Source organism: Triplophysa rosa, linkage group LG4 (genome assembly GCF_024868665.1).
Source record: "Triplophysa rosa linkage group LG4, Trosa_1v2, whole genome shotgun sequence".
NCBI classification, from domain to species: Eukaryota; Metazoa; Chordata; class Actinopteri; order Cypriniformes; family Nemacheilidae; genus Triplophysa; species Triplophysa rosa.
In genome coordinates, this window is record NC_079893.1 from 15696459 (window position 1) to 15712421 (window position 15963).

Here is a 15963-nt window from a genome sequence, read left to right on the forward strand (position 1 = left end):
CCCTTTGAGTTAAAATTGAATATTTCCCTGAGATGCACTACAGCTTTGTGGTTGCCTATTGTTGTGACTTTGTTGTTCAGACATTGTGTCTTCATCTCATCTCCTACCCCTGCGTCTTTGTGTCTCGTCTGTTGACAAATCCTTGTAACTCATTCTACCCTTGAGTCCTCTTTCATAGGTCCTTGACAATGTCACACCATAGGACACACAGTTCAGTAGAAATGTAGAAAACTGAACGAATTGACTTTTCAAGGAATTGAAAAGTGAGTAACCTTTATATTCTCCCAAACATGAGACCTCACAATACATAAAATTATATATTTCTTCAACTCATTTTAATGGCATTATTTGTCAACTACCCATATATAAAACTAAATAAATCTTTGTCTTCAAGTTCTATCACATTTCCATGATGTTTATTGAGGTCCATGATGTTTTCAGATATACCACTTCAAAAAAGGCGCTTCTGCTTTCATGTTTTATCTTACTTAAACACCAGCAGTTCAGCACAGTGCTCAGACTAAGCAATTAGGCATTGAAACTAAAGGCTCTTGGAACTACTTAAAAACTTTTGGAATACTCAGCAACCAGTAGAACATTTTAGGATAGCAGTCAATCAGCCTACTGCTGACAGTTGACATTCCTATAACAGGACAACACAGCTGCCCACACTCAAACAGGCAAGAAAATGCCTTCTTTTGGATCAATATCCACCTGCTGCTCAAACTGCCACAAACTTCTACAAAAGATTGCTGTTCTCAAAACAAAGTTACTTGCGGTACTGCCATCCCTCTGGACCCTCTCAGCATATAGCCGGTGAGTCCTGTAAATCTAGTTTTTCTTGACAGATCATAGTGAGCTCAGACAAACCTGCAGTACAGATGCAAACAAATTGAACTGAGAACACAAAATGGATGGCATAAACAGGGTGCAAGACCTAAAAGTGCTCATAACATCAGACTGTCATGAGTTTCATGTTTTCTCGGCTACTCATTCTAAATACATGGCTGCAAAAAACCTGCAGAATGAGAGGACTGGACTTCATTTGCAATTTCAATCTATTCTGGAGTCAAAGACAACTTTTCACAACAAATGGCCTCCACCCAAACAAACTTGGTGGAAAAGTGCTAAATGACAATATCCTCTTCTCCCTCAATCATCCATCAACAGAGTGTGTCAATACACTGTATGGCACACAAACACCTGATCTCAATGACCACAGGACTTCAAAGCAACGCTTAGATGGACATTTGGATACCACCATACAGCCACAACAACCATTGCTCACGGACACAACTCACATTGTGCCCTGCCCAGAGACATCACTGCAGTTAGACTGTGACATAGACCCAACACCCAAGGACTTTTCTCTGGATAAGAACCGGGAGAGGCGAAATAACATACTTCAGCCTCCCGAAACACCAGAGTCACAGCCCCTCTCACTACACACTCTCTCCGTCTTTTCGACATCACCTCTATTGAGCTTCTCAGAGAAACTGGAACATGTATTTGCTGGAGCAAAGCTCTCCCACTCATTATCGCGAGATTCTAAGTATCAACTAAAAAAATGACGTGCCCCACAACCACCGAAGCATCTGGGCCCAGCTCGCCCTCCTCCTCCAACTGAGAGAGCTCTTTGGCCTCTGCCGTCACGCCAAGGATCACACCAACCCCCATCTTCTGTAGGTGAACAAAACAAGACTGGTAACTGATATGCATTGGGTCCCTGTTATGATAACGGCAACAATCACAAATGTTTACAGAACAAGTGGGAGCCCAATGTTCCTCTATCTTTCTCTATATCTATCCTGGTATGTGATAGAAAAGCTAAGACCCTCCCAAGTCTAATCTACTGCCTATTAGACGTCACTCTGAGATTGATAGGGGGCAAAAAACATTTACTGTTAAGTTAGCACTTTTAAACATTCGTTCACTAAAAAACAAATCCTTTTTAGTGAATGACCTCATCACCAGTAACAACCTGGACTTCATGTTTTTAAATGAAACTTGGTTAGATGACAGTTGCTACAATCCTCAATGAATCAGCTCCCCCAAACTTTACTCTTATAAATGTCTGGAGAGCTATTAGGAAAATTGGTGGAATAGCTGCTCTGTTTAAAGATATCTTTCAATGCAAGCAAGCGTTACTTGGTGATTACCTGTCGTTTGAATACTTGAGTACCTGAATTTGACTGCTTTGTTATTGCTGGGTATTTTAATATTCATGTCGAAAAGACAGAAAACACTACAAATTAACTTTTAACTATTTTAAGCACTTTTGATCTGACCCAGCATTGCTCATTAGCAAAACGTCTAAACATTTCATCCACCTTTATTAGGGATGTGGCGCTATCTGATTAATTCTGCAGAGCAGTGCATTGTTGGCTTGCTCACCGGGAGACTGCATTTATTTATTTATTTATTCATTTATTTATTAGATATTATTTATTATAATGATCTTGCTTGGTCTATAAACACCATGCACTGTGCTGTGTTTTACCTTTCTGTGTTTTTCTAATTTGCTCCTGTAAAGCTGCTTTGGAACAATGCACATTGTGAAAAGCGCTATATAAATAAAATTGAATTGAATTTAATTCTGTATTTTCTTGATATATTGATCCATCCTGGTACCGAAGCTAGACCTGGGTCTGTGAAAAATAGGTTTATAAATGAGAACACAAGTGGGCTATTTATGCATTCTATATATTTGTAACCAAGTATATCTGCAGACTCTGTTGATGCTCTCCTCGATAGCTTTAATGCAAAAGTTAAAAATGCTTTTGATGACATTGCACCAGTAAATGTGAGGATGATTACCGGCAGGCGTAAAGCACCCTGGAGAAACACACCAGCAGTACAGACAATGAAAAGAACATGCAGAAAAGCTTAGCATATGTGGCGAAAAGCAAAACTTGAAGTTCACTTTAACATCTATAAAGACTGCCTGCGTGCCTTCAATGCCGAATTAGGCAAAGCTAGACAGACGTTTTTTCTCTAACATTATTAACTGCAACACACAAACATTGCCACTATAGAGAGACTGACAAATCCCCCAAGTCAATTTCCTAGCGAAATGGTGATAGCAAATGCAACGAGTTTGCAACTTTTGTCCTTGAGAAGATCAATAATATCAGAATGGCAATCATCAAAGCCCCATGTGGCACTCAGGTCAGTCAGACCTCATCACAACACCTTCAGAAATTAGTGTAGCAGTTTTAGCTAGTTAAAATAATGATGAGCTAAGCTCACCAAATATGGTTCTCCATAAGATCTATCAAGATCACATCCATGAAATTAGTTATTTAAAACATCAATTTCAGTCAAAGAATTAGTTTAGCTCAAAGGAAAATATGTATAATAATCATGATCAAATATACATATTTGACGGTCTCTGATTAGTAATATAAAGCATAACAATACTTGTATGATATTATATACACTTTACATTATCTCATGGCCATAAGTAACGTGACTTTACCAAACAGGATTTAGAGCAAAGGTAGCGATACTCAAACACAGTTTACGTGACCAACGTAATTACGTGCAAATTATTGTGAGTTTTTGAGCATGTTTAGGCCTTCTAATTAGCGATCAAAGAGGGAGAAGAAGAAGAAGAAGAAGAAGAAGAATAAACAACACAGAAACAAAAGGGCTCTGCACTACGGTGCAAGCCGGTGGCTTGCTCCTACGTGCTCGGGCCCTAATAATAAACAAAACAGAAACAAAAGGGCTCTGCACTACGGTGCAAGCCGGTGGCTTGCTCCTCCGTGCTCGGGCCCTAATTAAAGCTGCAAGCAGCGATGATCGGGCCATCGCTCAAAAGTGCAACCGCAACCCTGTGCCATCACCACCCGTCGGCCTCAGGAACAGTGAACGGTGGGAACCGTGCATGAAAGGAGTTACATTATAGATTTTTCCATGCCATATTTCCCATTGCCAGCTGGTGGCGCTATTACTATAAGTGAACACTGACGTGGATATGTGTTCAGGCCAGGACTCTTATAAAACATATGAAGTGTGAGGCCGGTCGGACATTGCGTGCCTGAAATACTATAGCTTCCTGTTTCATGGCGAAACATCAAACTTTGTCACGCCTCCACGGACACGCTCCTCTTGAAAAGTCTGGAACTTGCAATGTATTGTCACAAAGGTCTAGGAAGTTATATTATAGAAAGACTTTAATTTATTTACATGTAACAGATTTCCTGTTATTTATTTAAATGTGTCACATTCCCTTTTGCCAGCTGGTGGCGCTATTGCTATAAGTGAACACTGACATAGATATGTGTAATCATAGGCGATAAAATTAATGCAGGCGAATTATAGTAGGATTTGTTATTTATTTAAATGTGTCATATTCTCTTTTGCCAGCTGGTGGCGCTATTGCTGTGAGTGAACACTGACATGGATATGTGTACAGGACAGGACTCTTATCAAACATGTGAAGTGTGAGGCCGTTCAGACATTGTGTGCCTGAGTTACTATAGCTTCCTGTTTCATGGCGAAACATCAAACTTTTTCATGCCGCCACGCACAGGCCCCTCAATGAAAAGTCAGCAACTTGCAATGTATCGTCACAAAGGTCTGAAGATCATACTGGCTATACTGGTCAAATATGATGCTGACTTGTTTGAATCTGTATGAGGAGTAAATCACAGTTTAAAACATGCCACTTCCAGTTTCCTGCAGGTGGCGCTATAACTGTAACTGAATATTACCATGTATTTGTCTTCAGGCCAGGACTTTTATCAAATGTGTGAAGTCTGAGCAGTTAAAAACAGTTTAAAACATGCCATTTCCTGTTTCCTGCAGGTGGCGCTATAACTGTATCTGAATATTGCCATGTAGATAAAAAAGTAAATGATAGGGGATAAAAGTAATGCAGGCGAATTATAGTAGGATTTGTTATTTATTTAAATGCGTCACATTCCCTTTTGCCAGCTGGTGGCGCTATCGCTATAAGTGAACACTGACATGGATATGTGTTCAGGCCAGGACTCTTATCAAACATGTGAAGTGTGAGGCTGGTCGGACATTGTGTGCCTGAGTTACTATAGCTTCCTGTTTCATGGCGAAACATCAAACTTTGTCAGGCCGCCACGCACAGGCCCCTCAACTAAAAGTCAGGATCATGAAATGTATCATCACAAAGGTCTGAAGATCATACTGGCTATACAGTTCAAATATGATGCTGACCTGTTTGAAGCTCTATGAGCAGTTAAAAACTGTTTAAAACATGCCATTTCCTGTTTCCTGCAGGTGGCGCTATAACTGTATCTGAATATTACCATGTAGATGTCTTCAGGCCAGGACTTTTATCAAATGTGTGAAGTCTGGGTGAAGTCTGGGGCCTGTTGCACATTGTAGGCCTGAGTTACAACAACTTCCTGTTCATGGCGAAACGCCAAACTTTGGATGGCCGCCAGGGTCACGTTCCCCCATGAAAAGTCAGGATCTCCGCAATTTAGCTTCGCAAAGGCCTTAAGATTAGAATGACATGAAGATGATGTTGATCGGATTAAAACTCTAGGAGGAGTTCGTTAAAGTACGACGACTGGAAATTGAAACAAATTACAAAATTGCACAGGAAATCAAAAATAACGGACTTCCTGTTGGGTTTAGAGATATGCTCCAAGAGACTTTTCTTAATGATTCGGGGAGTTCTATCAGCCCACCAAATTTGGTGCATGTACGTATTGCGTAGTGGCCTGGGCAGTTCTAGGTGGCGCTAGCGAGCCATTTTGCCACGCCTAATTTTAAAACCCATATCAGACGTAAATTTTTGCAAGGTCTGATGCGTGTGCAAATTATTGTGAGTTTTTGAGCATGTTTAGGCCTTCAAATTAGCGATCAAAGAGGGAGAAGAAGAAGAAGAAGAAGAAGAATAAACAACACAGAAACAAAAGGGCTCTGCACTACGGTGCAAGCCGGTGGCTTGCTCCTCCGTGCTCGGGCCCTAATAATAAACAACACAGAAACAAAAGGGCTCTGCACTACGGTGCAAGCCGGTGGCTTGCTCCTCCGGGCTCGGGCCCTAATAATTATTTTTTATCTCTGAAAACAATGTGTAATAATAACAGATATAACACAATCCAAATTACACACAGTTAAAAAAAAACGTAGTACCTGATGTTGATGCTTCAGAATTTCTTGAATGATGTTCCTGTAGAGTGTTTCACGAGAGCCGTCATCAAGGTAAGGCAGGGATTTGAATCTAGGGTCTAGGACTGTGGACATTTGGAGGTAATGCTGAAGACAAGGGTTAGAGTACCTCTTTATCAGATCCTTTGTAATGGCTGCTTTGGCTTCTTTGACTGTTGGACTGTCCTGGTCTGCTGGTGCCATGGATTTAAGGATCATCTCTTTTAGAGGAAGGATCATTGATACAGTGGTTGTGGTTTCACTGCTCGTGAGAGTTGTCATTGTTTTCAGTGGTTTGAGTAACTGAATCAGTTCTTCTGCCAGTTTCTGTTCATTGTCATTCAACATTGCTATGTTCTTGACAGACGCCTTCAGATTTTTGTCCAGTAAAGCAGAATAAATGGCAGGCTGCTGCTCTGTGTATCTTTCCAAAATGTCATGTGTTGTATTCCAATGAGTTGTGACATCATATATTAATTTGTGTATGGGCAACTTTAACATCTCCTGCTTATCAGTGAAAACATGGTGGGCTGTGGTGCTTTTATGAAAAAAGTCACTATTTTTCTGATCCGCCCCAGGAGGTGGGACACCGTGTTGTTGACTGACATTGCTTTTTTGGTTGTGAGGTTTACAACATGCACAAAGCAACTTATTTGTGGCCCCAACCCATCAGCTTCATGAATTGCATGCACATTACTTGCAGCATTATCAGTGGTTACTGGAAGTAACATGTTTGGCCTCCACAACTTCCAAGTATTCGCTGCATTTGTCAATTTTTTTGCTAAATTAGCGCTTGTATGGCTTTCATACAGGGGACGGGTTTGGAGTACGGCACTCTTCATTTCCCAAACTGACATGTAATGAACAGTCACTGTGAGATAACTCTCTGTTGCCCGCGAGGTCCAACTATCTGTTGTAAGAGCAAGGCTTTGTGCTTTAGCCAATTCATTTTCGATTTTGTTGCGTGTCTTTTCGTAGAGGTCGGGAATTACCTCAGTGCTAAAAAAAAGTATGCGACTGTAGTTTGTAGCGGGGGTCGAGCACTTTCGTAAGATGTCGAAAGCCCACATCATCGATCACCGAGAACGGTTGCAAATCTTTAGCAATGAACACCCCTACTGCATTTATAATTGTTTTGTGTCTCTCAGAACCAGTTGGGTATGAATGCTGGATGGAATCGTCTAGGGACTGTTGCTTTTTGGTCGACTGAGTTACCTGCAAAATCCTGCTTCTAGATAGTGACAACGCAGGGTGATGGTGCAGCAGATGTTTAGTCATGTTGGAAGTATTTCCATTTGAGTAGGTCATTCGAGTAAAACAGTGCTTGCACACAGTCATTTTTTTGTTTACTGTTTTTGTTTCATCGTCATCATAGTCGACAGCAAATCCGAAATGTTCTCACACCACAGATATGAAAGACGCGGTTGCATCCCCGTATTTCAGTCTCTCTCCACCGCTCGCCATGGTTAGAGTGTGAAACCTGACACCAGCATCGCAAGTTTAGCGCTCATTGATTGGATATTTACTCGCGAAGAGGCATTTATTCGTCTCAGCGCGTAGACAATGCAGAACAGAGCCAGTTCAGAGAGTAATACAACGCATGGACCGAAAAACCGCAATTCACATACGCGTATTGAACCGTGGAGGTCGTACCGAACGGTTCAATATTATATTGAGTATTGTGGCATCCCTAATATATACAACACGTTCAAGAGTTTTAGCAATGAAGGGGAGTAGAGATACCAGTCTGTAGTTCTCTAACAGTGCAGGATTAAGAGTGGGTTTCTTCAGTAATGGGGTAATATGGGCCTCTTTGAAGATTGTGGGAAATGTACTAGCAGTGTTTGACGAGTTGATAATGTGGGTCAGAGCGGGAACAACCAATGGAGAGATGGCATGGAGGAGATGAGTGGGAATTGGATCTAGCTGGCAGGTAGTTGGGTGGTTCGAAGGCATGACCTTGGAAACATCATCTTCAGATAGGAGAGAGGAAGAGGGGAGCGAGCATGATAGATAACTACAACATGAGTTTTAACACGGTGGATGATAGTAACAGCATGTGATTCGAAGGAGATGTTGTCACGCGAGGGTGCCAGCTTTTTGAATTTCCAGTCGTTAGGGATAAGAAGACCGGTTCCTCCAACCCTACCTGATATGCATGGGCTGTGGGAGAAAGTGTAGTTATTTGAGAGAGCAGCCGATGTGGCAGTGTCCTCTGGCTTGATCCAGTTTTCAGTAAGTGCTAAAAGAGAAAGACCAGAATGTTTAGCAATAGCTGTGATGAAATCTGCTTTGTTTACAGCAGATTGGCAGTTCCATATACCAATGGGAAATGTAATTGAGGTTATTAGCATTGTGTTGCCTTCTACGTGATACAGGAGATTTACGAGTTGTAGTGACAATAGGGATTTGAAAACACATAGTCAAAAATGGGGAATAATAAATAACAAATAACAAGAAGAGAATAAATAGAAGTGCAAAAAGTTAATACTGAAGTGCAATACTCAAGTGCCTTGTCGGTTTCCTTGCTCGGTGGAGTCTCGCAGGTAGAGTCGATGGTCTTTACACTCTTCGGTCTTCACGCAATGAGGGCTGCATGAGAATAGGCTGCCGCGAATGCTGCCGCGGTGTCAATCACACTTTTATACCCTTCGGAATCACGAAATTGAATTCAGCAGGACACGCCTTCCAATATCTCACAATAACACGCGAAACCAGCACGAGAACAAACGCGACTTCAACACGTGACACGACGGTAGTAAACAAAGCAACGAAACTGCGTTTAAACTCAATAGGACAAGATTAATCAATTACATGTACGCGCTTCAGTTGACTTCAGCTGCAACAAACTGCTTCTTCCACAAACTGGGCCGAGTGCACAGTTTAAATAGACTTCCTGGAAACCAGCACGAGAACAAACGCGACTTCAACACGTGACACGACGGTAGTAAACAAAGCAACATTTACACTTACGTGCTTCAGTTGACTTCAGCTGCAACAAACGTGAATGTTGTGACTGATGTGGTTGACCGGACTGAGTTAGGAAGAATGTTCCACCAGGAAGGAGTTGTGAAGGAGAATGAGCAGGAAAGCGATTTACTGCCCTTTTGAGAAGGCAATACAAGACAACGCTGGTTTGCTGAACGCAGGGTTCTTGATGGGTGTAGGAGGGTGTGAAAGTATGCCGGTGCAGATCCAGTGATAGTCCTGTAGGCAAACATTAGTGACGTGAATCTGATACGGGCTTCAACCGGTAGCCAGTGGAGAGAGATGAAAAGGGCTGTCACATAAGCCCTTTTGGGCTGTTGGAAGACGAGGCGTGCTGCTGTGTTCTGAACCAGCTAGAGTGGTTTGATAGCCTTTGCAGTAAGACCAGCAAGGAGAGCATTTCAGTAGTCCAACCCTGAGAGTACCAGGGTCTGGACAAGGAGTTGTGCCGCATGCTCAGTGAGATAGGGTCTAACCCAGTGGTCACCAACCCTGCTCCTGGAGATCGACCGTCCGGCAGACTGCAGCTCCAACCCTGCTTCAGCACACCTGTCTGTAATTATCAAGCAAACCTGAACACGTTGATTAGATAGTTCAGGTGTGTTTGATTGGGGTTGGAGCTGAAATCTTCAGGACGGTCAATCTCCAGGAGCAGGGTTGGTGACCACTGGTCTAACCTTTCTAATGTTGAATAAGGTATGACCGCATTATCTTTGCAATGTGATCATTGAAGGACAGCTGTTCATCAAATATGACTCCGAGGTTCCTGGCTGTTTTGGATGGAGTGATTGTGGTATTGCCAAGTTGGATGGTGAGATCGTGTTGCACCGTGGGTTGTGCCGGAAACACAAGTAGTTCTGTCTTGGCAGGGTTTAGATGGAGGTGATGCTCTTTCATCCAAGCTGAGATGTCTTCTAGGCAGGCTGTAATGCGAGCTGCTACAGTGATATCGTCTGGGTGAAACGAGATGTATATCTGGGTGTCGTCAGCATAACAGTGATACGAGAAGCCATGTGCCCATATGATGGGTCCCAAGGATGTCGTGTAGATGGAAGAAAGCAGCAGTCCAAGCACTGATCCCTGAGGGACCCCAGCGATCATGTTGTGAGCAGTGGACAGCGAGCCCCTCCATGACACCCTGAAGGATCTGCTGGAGAGGTAGGATTTGAACCAGCGGAGAGTAGTGCCTGTGATTCCTAGAGATGACAGGGTTGCTAGCAGTATCTGGTGATTGTGACAGTGTCAAACGCTGCAGATAGGTCTAGCAGAATCAGGACCGAGGATTTAGATTCTGCCTTGGCTAGCCGCAGTGCTTCTGTGACCGATAGCAGTGCAGTCTCAGTGGAGTGGTTTGTTTTGAAGCCAGACTGCTTTTCATCCAGTAGTTTGTTCTGGGATAGGTAGGAAGACACCTGGTTGAAAACTGCCCTTCAAGTGTTTTTGAAATAAATGGGAGGAGAGGGACAGGTCTGTAACTGTCGGGAGTAGAGGGGTCCAATGTGGGTTTCTTAAGTAGGGATGTGACCTGGGCCAGTTTGAATGTGGATGGAAAAGTGCCGGTGAGTGCAGCTATATTGAAAAGCTGCTGAGTGTTAGGTGCATTGCTCACCTTGGTGGTATAGAAAGAAGTTTTAGCTCTGGTAACACTAGCAGAGAAAGAGGACAGTTGTGACTGGTGGTCCCTTAGGCCAGTAGGATTCTTGGTCTTGCACAATTTCCTTTCAGCAGCCCTGAGTGTACTTCGTTTTTCACGGAGGATGTCAGAAAGCCAAGGGCAGGAGGGGGTGGCGTGAGCTGGTCTGCAGGACAGAGGACAAAGGTTATATAGACAGGATGTAAGTGTTGAGCATAAGGTGTTGGTGGCAGTGTCAGCATCTAGAGATGCAAAGTTGGAGGGAAGAGAGGATGTCACTTTAGCAGAGAGGGTGCTAGTGCAGAGAGAGCGAAGGTTCCGTCTACAATAAACGGGTGGTGGTGTAGGTGTAGTGCATGTAGGAAGGAGCATGTTGAAAGTGATGAAGAAGTGGTCAGAAATGTGAAGAGGTGTGACTGTAATGTTATCTGTGGTGAAGTTACGGGTGTAGATGAGATCAAGCTGGTTTCCTGATCTGTGAGTACCGGCTGTGGTGAGGCGTGTGAGGTCGAACGAGGTCGAAGAGGACCTCATGGGCGGTAAACTACAACAACACTGAGCTGAGTGGGAGAAGTGATATTAACAGCGTTGTATTCAAATGAATAGTTGTTGCATAGAGAAGATAGTGTGGAATATTTCCAAATATTGTTGATAAGCAAACTTGTGCTTCCTCCCCTTCCAGTTTGGCGGGGAGAGTGAGAGACGGAGTAGTTTGTGGAGAGAGCAGCGGGTGTTGCTGAATCTTCAGGATGAATCCATGTCTCAGTAAGACCTACAGTAGAATGTGAATGTCAGACTGGCTAGCAAAAGCATGGATGAAGTCAGTCTTGTTCACAGCTGACTGACAGTTCCAGAGACCCACAGAGAGAGACAGAAGTGTAGAAGGGGAGGTGTGAATGGGACGCCTGTGAGAGTGAGCGCGTCATGCCTTGCGTCTTGGGTGAGAACACTTTCTGCGGTGGAGTACAGGAATAAACTGGAAAACACATGATGTTAGTATACAATTAAATAAAAGCAAATTTATGTTAAATATACTGATGTGCCTTGCCGGTGTCTTTGCTCGGTGGAGTCGTGCAGGTCTTTACACTCATTGGTCTTCACACGAGGAGGGCTGAACACGAGGGCTGATGCTTACCGGGCCATCGCAGTGGCACCGCTTAAATATGTGTTTTGATTAGCGCGAACAGAATACAGCTGAACACGCCCTCTCGATTAGCAAAACAAATCCTGAACGACTTGAATGGGCCACGGATCTAACAGTGATCAATTAGCACCGTGCTTTTGAGTGCAAAACTATAATGTCTAGCCGTAACGAGCGGCTAACGGCAACTTAATGTGACTTCAGTAACACAGTACCCAACAGAAGAAAAACGCTAACACCTTAGCACTCAGTCAACGAGTAATTAAATAAACAAGCTCAAATAATCTTAACTAACAACAGGCAACAGTCCAGTCAACAGTTAAAACAAGGTAACAGGCTAAATAGCAGACTTACGCACTACTGCAGACTTCTGCTGACTATTCGTTTCTCCTTTTAATCAACATGTTGTTGTAGATATATGGGTGATGTTTTCCTGTTGTAAAATACATTTGGCCAAAATCTGATTTATGAAAGATGAAATGTTTAAGTGCAGGCACATGCTAGCCCTCTCTCTCGGTCCCAAATTTCTCAGACTTCAAGTAGCTTTCCTATAGCTCAGTGGTAAGAGCATGGCGCTTACAATGCCAAGGTCGTGGGTTCGATGCCAGGGGATTGCACATACTTAGAAACAAATGTATAGGATGATGCAATGTAAGTCGCTTAAGCTTCTGCCAAATGCGTAAATGTAACGTAAATACATGAATACAAAAAAAATATTTTAGATGCATTAGACAGGTTGAGCCCTATCTGTGCACGTGCCTGAACCTGAGCACTGTGCTGGTTCATACCAACTGCACCGTTTTATTTTTTTATACACATTTTAAATCAATTTTATTTCCTTGTTATTGTCATTTAAAGTCGTATTTGTGATTTTAAAATTTTAAAGATGTTTTATGCATTATAAATTATATTTTCCTTTGTAAACCATTTTTATGTGAAGCACTTTGAATTGCCTTTGGGTATGAAAAAAAACTTGCCTTGCCTAATGATAATTTTGTAATGATCATTAATTAAATTGATCTTAGACAAAAATCAAATCATTTTCCTTAGTTAAAATATAGTTAAATAAATAATAATAATAAATAATAATAATAAATTCCTTTATTTTGATGCATGCCCTGACTCCTGAGCTTTTTGTGAGATTCACCTATGTATCATGGGTATTACCAAAAGAATAAGCTTATAATAGTCCCTAAAAATCACAAGGTAACTGTTAAATGAATGTCGGAGCTATTGGCTATACAAAATAAATTGCATCCTAATGTTGTATTTCTTTTTTCCAACTGTTTTTAGTTACCAAGTCTGTGAGTTTATGTATGACAGAAAACACCATTATGACAGAGTTGTAGACTGCTACCTTAAAGACTCTTTAAGAAAGGTATTAAATTCCACATGCTTACTTTCTTTCCTGTCACTCCTTGTATTTGTGTTTTGAATCTCTTTATTCTACTACAGGAAGAGCTCTTTAACTACATACATACCTTCCTATCTATGTCGGACTACACCTTAGATGAGAAACAGTCTGTGCGGGTCAAAGCACTACAACACATCAAGGTGAGTCAAAAAGAGGCCTCAAATGACTTCTTTCCTAGTACGCATCAGAACTCTGTCTGAGAACTATCTTGTTAAATATATGTTCTTTGTGTAAATTACTTCCTACCAAAGAATTATGCTTCTTTTTAGTTTACAATATATATACTTATAAAATGGTTAGTTGCAGACATGATTCTGATTGGTGCTGAGCTGTGTGGTGTTACGTTATTCACAAAACACACTGAGCAATTTAAATCATTCTGTTGCTGTTCACAGTCGATGAGTGACTGTATATCCAGCGAAAGGAAGACTTCAAGTGATTTTACTTCATGAAAGTTGAATTGACACATATTTTTTGGCTTTAATATTTGTATTGTATGGTAACCATTTTAGAAAAGCAGTAAGGTACTTCAGGCTAGTTGCAGGCACTCTACTTTGTGCCTAACAATGCCCTTTAGTAATGATTTATTCAAGCACAGCCTTTCCTACCTTATTGCTTAAGTAATACTGCTCTGATGAAACACGATTCACTGATTTGATGAGTTCAAACTGGTTCTTATTATGATTTCTCTGTTGCAGGATCTGGTCAACATCAACCCAGTTAAGACAACAGCGCTAATAGCGGTACACTTTTCAGACAAAGTGCACTCTATTGTTACAGATCTGCAGGTATGAATCATTTGTCCCTCTCTCCTTGATATATTACGTTTTTAAAGGCAGGGTTCTTATGATAGACAAATCATTATATTTTGACCTTCTTATGTACACACCTTAATTCGTAGCTTTAAAATATTGAAGTGGCTAGACATTACTTATTTTAAGTGCAATCTCTGAATAATTAGCATTATCCAGTATTATGACTAATTGAAAAACAACTGAAATTCATTAGTCAAAAAGTGTATGAGATGCCTATAGAAGTTTCACTATATAATAGTGGTCTAGCTGTTATCACACACATTCCTGAAGTGTTAAGCAAGGGTGATCTTGTAGGAATTAAGGTTTAAATCTGCATGTATTGTTTTCCAAAAGATTGTTTGCACATGATGTAACTGTGCTAAGTGGTCACTGCAGGAAGTAATTCTCTAGGAATTCACAAACTCCAAATGCCGGTTTTGTGTCATTTATGGTTGTTCAAATCGATCTAACCATGAAAACCACAAGGCATTTTATTTTATAGCAATAGTTGAGTATTGCAAAAAATGATTACAAGTAAGGTTTGACAGAAATTTGGGTTTCCCTCATGGTTGTTTAGGTACGTATTACCTGGGGATGTAACGATTCACTGTGATCCGGTTTATTATAATAAGTGAAGATTTGAGTCAGTTGAGATGTTTAATGACTCGTAATACGTGTTTTGAACAGCAGGGGTCGCTGTGTTTACTGCAAACTTGGTAAATGTGGATATGCTGATATTTCTTAAATGTAAAAAACAAATACAAGTTAGGAAAAGCACACACAAAGTCTTAGTTTGTTAATTTTAAAGATACTTTTGTATTATTATTTTTTTATTTGATTTGGAATTTGTTTTAAATTGCTGTTTAGTTTTGTTATTTGACATAAAATATATTTGTATTTGACAAATTAAGAGATGTGAAGTTTTTGAGAAATGATAAAAGGGCAGTTGTTCATTTATTATTTGTCTCAACTCATTTTGCAAACATAAACCGTGGTTAAATTGTATTGAGAGATCAGTATAGTGAATCGCATCGCATCATTAGTTGAGTGAATTTTTACATCCCTAGTTTTACCACATCTAGAGTTTTAGAAAGTTAACCGCCTTGGCTCTTCCTCACCACAGATTCACTTTTCAGCCACTTTTCTTTTTTTTTTTCAATACTCACGTTTACCCCTTCAACTTTTGCTACACAATAAAAACGCCTTGTGGTTTTATGGTTTAATTCACAAAGCGCACAATTAACACACAATCCACAGCTGGATTTGAACCACTGACCCTCAAGCCTCCACGCTAGTGATTTAGCGAGTCTCACCACTCAGCTGACATCCCACAACAGCGCTGCTGAGCAAAGCTGATAGAGGTGCAAGTAGCGATATTTAACAATAACCAAAGTTGTAGGTATGACAGCATACAGCCACAAGAACAATATGCACGTGAAAAACGGATATGTTTAAAGAACAGCCCAGAATGAAATCACAACGCACACTTTATATATACAAGCAACACACGTGCCTCTCGGGCTTCAAACCCGTGACCTCTTTCACCCGAGGCATGCAGTTTATGTGGTTGTGCCACTCAGTTGACTTGCTTGTCAAAATATTTACATCCATTCAGAATAGTTTAAAACGAGAAAGTTACAATGTCACAGGCACAGTGAAATTTGAAGAGGTATTTCTCATTTATCAAAAAATTAAAAAATTCGGCCAATTCTGTGCAGCTCGGTCCAAAGATCATACTAGCAGAGCTTTGAAAATAATAGGACACATTTGTCAAATGAGCAGCAAAACAATTTTTCACATGCTTTACAATAATTTATGAACCGAATTTTAGAAAATGACAAAAGAGGCATCA

The 15963-nt window shown here is 41.1% G+C and overlaps 1 protein-coding gene across 1 annotated transcript in view; it reads left to right on the plus strand.

Moving 5' to 3' along the window:
• The window catches only part of LOC130552577 (vacuolar protein sorting-associated protein 8 homolog), a 293391-nt gene that overhangs the window by 242831 nt on the left and 34597 nt on the right, over positions 1-15963 (plus strand). Inside the window, exons 30-32 of the mRNA XM_057330929.1 lie at positions 13197-13281; positions 13359-13457; positions 14016-14105. Coding sequence (XP_057186912.1) covers positions 13197-13281; positions 13359-13457; positions 14016-14105 — 274 coding nt within the window. The remainder of the gene's footprint in view (positions 1-13196; positions 13282-13358; positions 13458-14015; positions 14106-15963) is intronic.